A 4,663-nucleotide genomic window follows, 5' to 3' on the forward strand; every position below is an offset into this window, starting at 1 on the left:
AAAAAAAAAAAAAAAGAATATGGAACCACTGGTGCATGAATCCCATTCTAATCCTGCTCTGCAGAGAGGCAGAGGGATCCACTAGTTAATTTGCTTATTCACTTGGCAATGATAACTCAACAGCCAGTGTTCCAGGCACTGTTCTAGGTGCTGGGGATATAGAGGACGGCAAAGCCAAGCCTCTGCCCTCATGGACATTAGATAAGTGAATGGACACATCGGTGGCAGCAGTTTATAATTACTGTGAAAGAATAAAGAAAGAGAAAGTCAGTGGCAAAGGGGGTATGTGGTTGGAGGCCTCTTGACCAGGTGGGACAGGAGCAGAGACCTGTCTCTGAGGGTGGGAAGGGCAGGGTCAGGTGAAGTCTGGGGGTTGAGCCTGGTGGGCTGAGAGAAGAGGAAGGTTGGGATGCAAGGGGCTGGCATGTTTGAAGCTGGGCGGTTGAGGGAAGAGGAGGAGGGGCGACTGGGGGGCAGCAGGGCATTCCTGCTAAGGACTACACAGTTTGCCCTAAGAGCAAACTGTGCTGGAGGACAGCCCCTGGAGGATCAAGGGCAGAGGAGCTACGTGATCTGTTTTTGTATTTCCAAGTGATCTCTGAGTACTCTGGGAGGATAGGATGAATATTCTGGGAGGTCTTACCAGTAGAATGGTAGTTTTAGGACTTTGAGCAACTCAACCCAGCCTCATTTCTGCTTAACAGTGAGCACTTCCTGCATGCCTTCTGTGTGCTCACTGGGCCAAGCTCTTTATGGTGTTACCTCACTTAATCTCTGTAATAACCTTGAGGAAGGTGTGGTTGTCACCTTCAATTGAGAGGGAAGGACAATGAAATTTAGAAAGATTAAAAAACATGTCGGAGGCCCAGGGCTAATAAGTGGTAGCCTTGGGGTGGGTCCCTGGACTTTCCAGCTCCAAAGCCCCCTAGCTGAGTGTTGCACCTCCCAGGAAGGAGAGCCACTGGTGCATTCTTTTTCCTGAAAACCTCTGAGCACAGGACAGCTGGGAGAAGAGGCTTGTCTTCCCACTGTTGCAGGGCTGGCTGAAGGACTCTGCAGGTTAGGGGAGCAGGCGTAAGAGGACAAGGGGCCCCGGGATGTGGGAGTGGGCTTCTCTGACCACCTGTCTCCCTCCAGTGCGGACCAGGCTTTGGACCGGTTTGCAATGAAGCGGTTCTATGAGGATAAGATTGTACCCATTGGCCAGCCATCCCAAAGAAGGTGAGTTTTGGGGGTTCATGGCCCAGTGCATATGTAGGAACTAGACTTGTGTACCCACAGAGGGTAGGACAGCCATGCCTAAAGGTAAAGGTGTACCAAGTACACATATTCAGATACCAGCCTGGGTGGTATGAGCTCAGGGACATGGTGTGGCACTTGGTTCCTGGGGCCTGTGTTAGAGAGCAGTGGAGCCTTCGTGGGGGGAAGCGTTGGTCTGGGGTGAGAGGGTACTGGTATAAGAAGGCATGTACTATTCTTGGCCTAAGTGGCAGGATTGCTTTCATTCTTGGATAGGACTGCAGGAGACTGACATCACTTCCACTTGACTTATGGAGGACACAGAGACAATGAGGGTCATCTTTAGTTGGAAGAGTTTTAAAAATTTTATTGTGGGCTTTCCACCATGTGGTCTCATTGGAGTCTCACAATAGGCCAGGCAGGAAGCAGGGCAAGGATGGATTCATTCATTCATTCAGCAAAATATAGGTGCCTTGCCATACCCACAAGACATTGCTGATCTAGGTGATCAGGAGATATCTAGGCAAATGGGACAGAGTCCTTTCTCTCAGTGAGCTGATAGTCTGTTGAGAGAAACGGACGCTAAATAAGTCACTATACAAACATGACAATGTCAGATAGTCACTAGTGTTAAGAAAGAAAGAGAACAGGGCACTACAGACATGTGAGTTGGTGGGGGGCAATGGGGCCACTTTAATGGGGATTGTTGGGGAACACTTCTCAGAGAAGGCAAACTGAGCCCCAACTGGAATAATGTTAAGCTGCCATGTGATAATCGAGGGTACCCCCTTTTACAGATGAGAAGCCTGAGCCTAGGACTCATGCTCAGCCCCTTTTCTGGCAGAAGGTATGGGCCTGCTGCCTGCCCATGATGTGTCAACATCATTCTACACACTGGGATGTGGAACTGAATCTGCCAGGCAAGGGCTTGTGGAACTTAGCTTCTAATGGATGATGTCCAAGGACACCATCAATCAGGATTGTTGCAGGTGGTTATGAGTGCTGTGAAGACACAACAAATCTGAGTGGCCAGAGAGTGACAGGGTTGGCGAGAGGAACCGATTCCTCTTGATAGGGCTTCTGGGGTGGTGGCACATGAGGTGGGGAGAAGGAGGCAGCAAGGGCAGGTCTGGGGTAAGCATCCAGGCAGAGGGAACAGTACCAAGTACAAAGGCGTAGAGGCCACAGCATCCCATTTGCTTTTCTAGCCCCTGGGAACCCTGGGCCAACAGGACCCATAGCTGCAGATCCTACAGCCACACCATGCTGAGGGCCTAGTGCACACCCTATCAGCCCCATCTTGCTTGGCTGACTAGAAGTGTGCGGCCACACCAGAGGATTGTTTCTGCTATTGCAGTGGGAACCCCAGGCACAGATGAGTGCTCAGGCAACCCAGCACTTTATAATTGGCATAGAACAGTTGATAGCCAGCCTCTGAGGCAGTCATCAGAAACTGGATGTCTTTATGTGCAGAAAATTCTGGCTAGACTCCCGAGACACAGCAGCTGGGGATCAATAAGAGTCTTCCCAGAAAGGAAAGAACCGTTGGTTAAGTACTGATGCTTTAGTTGCTGGCTCACTAGAATAGCTCTAGCCTTGGACATGGTGTGCTCAGACCTTGAAGGGTAGAGACACCTGTAGAGAATCATGCTGTTATGATGGTGCAGTGTGGCTTGGAGAGAGTGGCAGTGCAGTCCCATCTCTGAAGTTGAGCAGTGAAGGCCTAGAGACTTGAAAGGGGTGGCGTCAGTATTCCCTCTCTGGGATTCCATGGTGCTCAATATGTGCTATGTTGTATACTATACAGTTGGGGTGTGTCTCTGTGTGTGGGCACATTATCTGCATCAGCCACTGCATCTGCTTGTGGGTGGGTCACTGTCTGTGCCCAAATGTGAAAGTGCGGCTGTTGGGTTTACTAGGCATTGGTTGCCATTTTCCCGCCTTCTTGTCATTGTCACTGACAGGGAGTGAAACAGTTGGAGGAGAGGAGGACAGGGAGAGAGAGCGGGAGGGGCTTTGTCTGCAACTCCCCCATTCATGTCACCCGCCCCTGCACTCATTGTCCCAGGCACACAGACACATCCTGTTGGCGCGATCAGGGGATCTGATAGGAACCCGCCATTCCAGGTTTCCGGTTTGAGTAATGGGCCTGGGGGTTGGGCAGGGGCCTGAATAGAAGCTGGCGTTGCCCATCAGATTATCTTGCTTGGGTAGTCCGAGGTGGCCCCACCCAGGCTCAGGGACTTGGGCCCACAGGTCTGGAGATGGGCCAAAGGGCCAAGAGACAGGAGGATAGCGATGTCAGGGTTATAAGGATTCCAGTCCCGCCCACCTGAGTGAGCCAACTCTATTGGCTCCTGAAGTATCTCAGGAGGCATTCTGATTGGTCTAGCTAACTTAGCTCTGTATTCTTTAGCCAGTCGGAAAAGGAGGAAGTGCCCACCAATCACTGGCAGAAGGGCTGACCTCTAGTTTATGCAGATGTGTGGAAGCCCAGACTTCTTTCCTTCTCTCCTCCACTCCCAGATTTGTGTGTTTGCTATGTGTCTTTGGGAGTCCAGTGACCCTCCTTGGACCTTACTCTCCCTCTCTGTCTAGAAGGAGAGGAAGCGGGCTAATCCTTTCATTTTTCCGATAGATTTCTGTTAAAGAAGTGGGGGATGTTGACCCTAGAGATGGGAATGCTTACTGGAAGCCACTTGTCTCAAATACCAATGAAACAATTGATGCAGAGGGACTTCACACACTTTAGTTTGATATAATGAAAGTAAAGAACCATCATTACTGAGGTCTTGCTCACTATTTGCTGGACTGTTGTGGACCAGGTGGGGCTATGAATAAAAGTGTAAGCTTGGTGGGCGTGCTGTGGGGTGTGAGGATGTCAGAGCTGTGTGATGGCTGAGCCTGTGCAGTATTGAGCAACTACATGATGCCTGTGAGGCATATGGGGGAGGAGTTTCAGTCCGCTCTGGGGTTGGAAGTGAAGCAGGAAAGAGAGATGCTCATATTGACCACCAGGGGGCGCTAGAGAACGTTAAGTGGGATGTTCTGCTTGACCCAGCTTGGATCTGGTGGGACCTGCTTGCTCTTCCTACCTGGGGCTCAGAGCTTTGATGGAGACCTCAGCTGCCCACAGGCCTGGGGGACACGTTGTTGTGGGGGGAGTAAGTGAGCAGCTTAAGGTAATGCTCTTGGAGGAGAGCGAGCAGAGATGATCTCATCAGCACAGGCCTCTTTCCTGAAGCTGCTCCTCTTCCTGCCGTAGGTACGTGCATTACTTCAGCGGCCTGCTCTCCGGCTCCATCAAAATGAACAACAAGCCCTTGTTTCTTCACCACGTGATCATGCATGGCATCCCGAACTTTGAGTCTAAAGGAGGTACCTGCCCTAAGCCTCTGGCTTCCCTTTCCGATCTTCCACCTCC

At 50.9% G+C, this 4,663-nt stretch overlaps 1 protein-coding gene across 1 annotated transcript in view; it reads left to right on the plus strand.

Annotated features, from left to right (window-relative positions):
* TNS1 (tensin 1) overlaps positions 1-4,663 on the plus strand; it is a 174,578-nt gene that overhangs the window by 86,436 nt on the left and 83,479 nt on the right. The window contains exons 10-11 of the mRNA XM_012802263.2: positions 1,138-1,221; positions 4,505-4,617. Coding sequence (XP_012657717.2) covers positions 1,138-1,221; positions 4,505-4,617 — 197 coding nt within the window. The remainder of the gene's footprint in view (positions 1-1,137; positions 1,222-4,504; positions 4,618-4,663) is intronic.

The sequence above is a fragment of the Otolemur garnettii genome, unplaced genomic scaffold (genome assembly GCF_000181295.1).
Source record: "Otolemur garnettii isolate 467f Iridium unplaced genomic scaffold, OtoGar3 scaffold00013, whole genome shotgun sequence".
In the NCBI taxonomy this organism is placed as follows: Eukaryota; Metazoa; Chordata; class Mammalia; order Primates; family Galagidae; genus Otolemur; species Otolemur garnettii.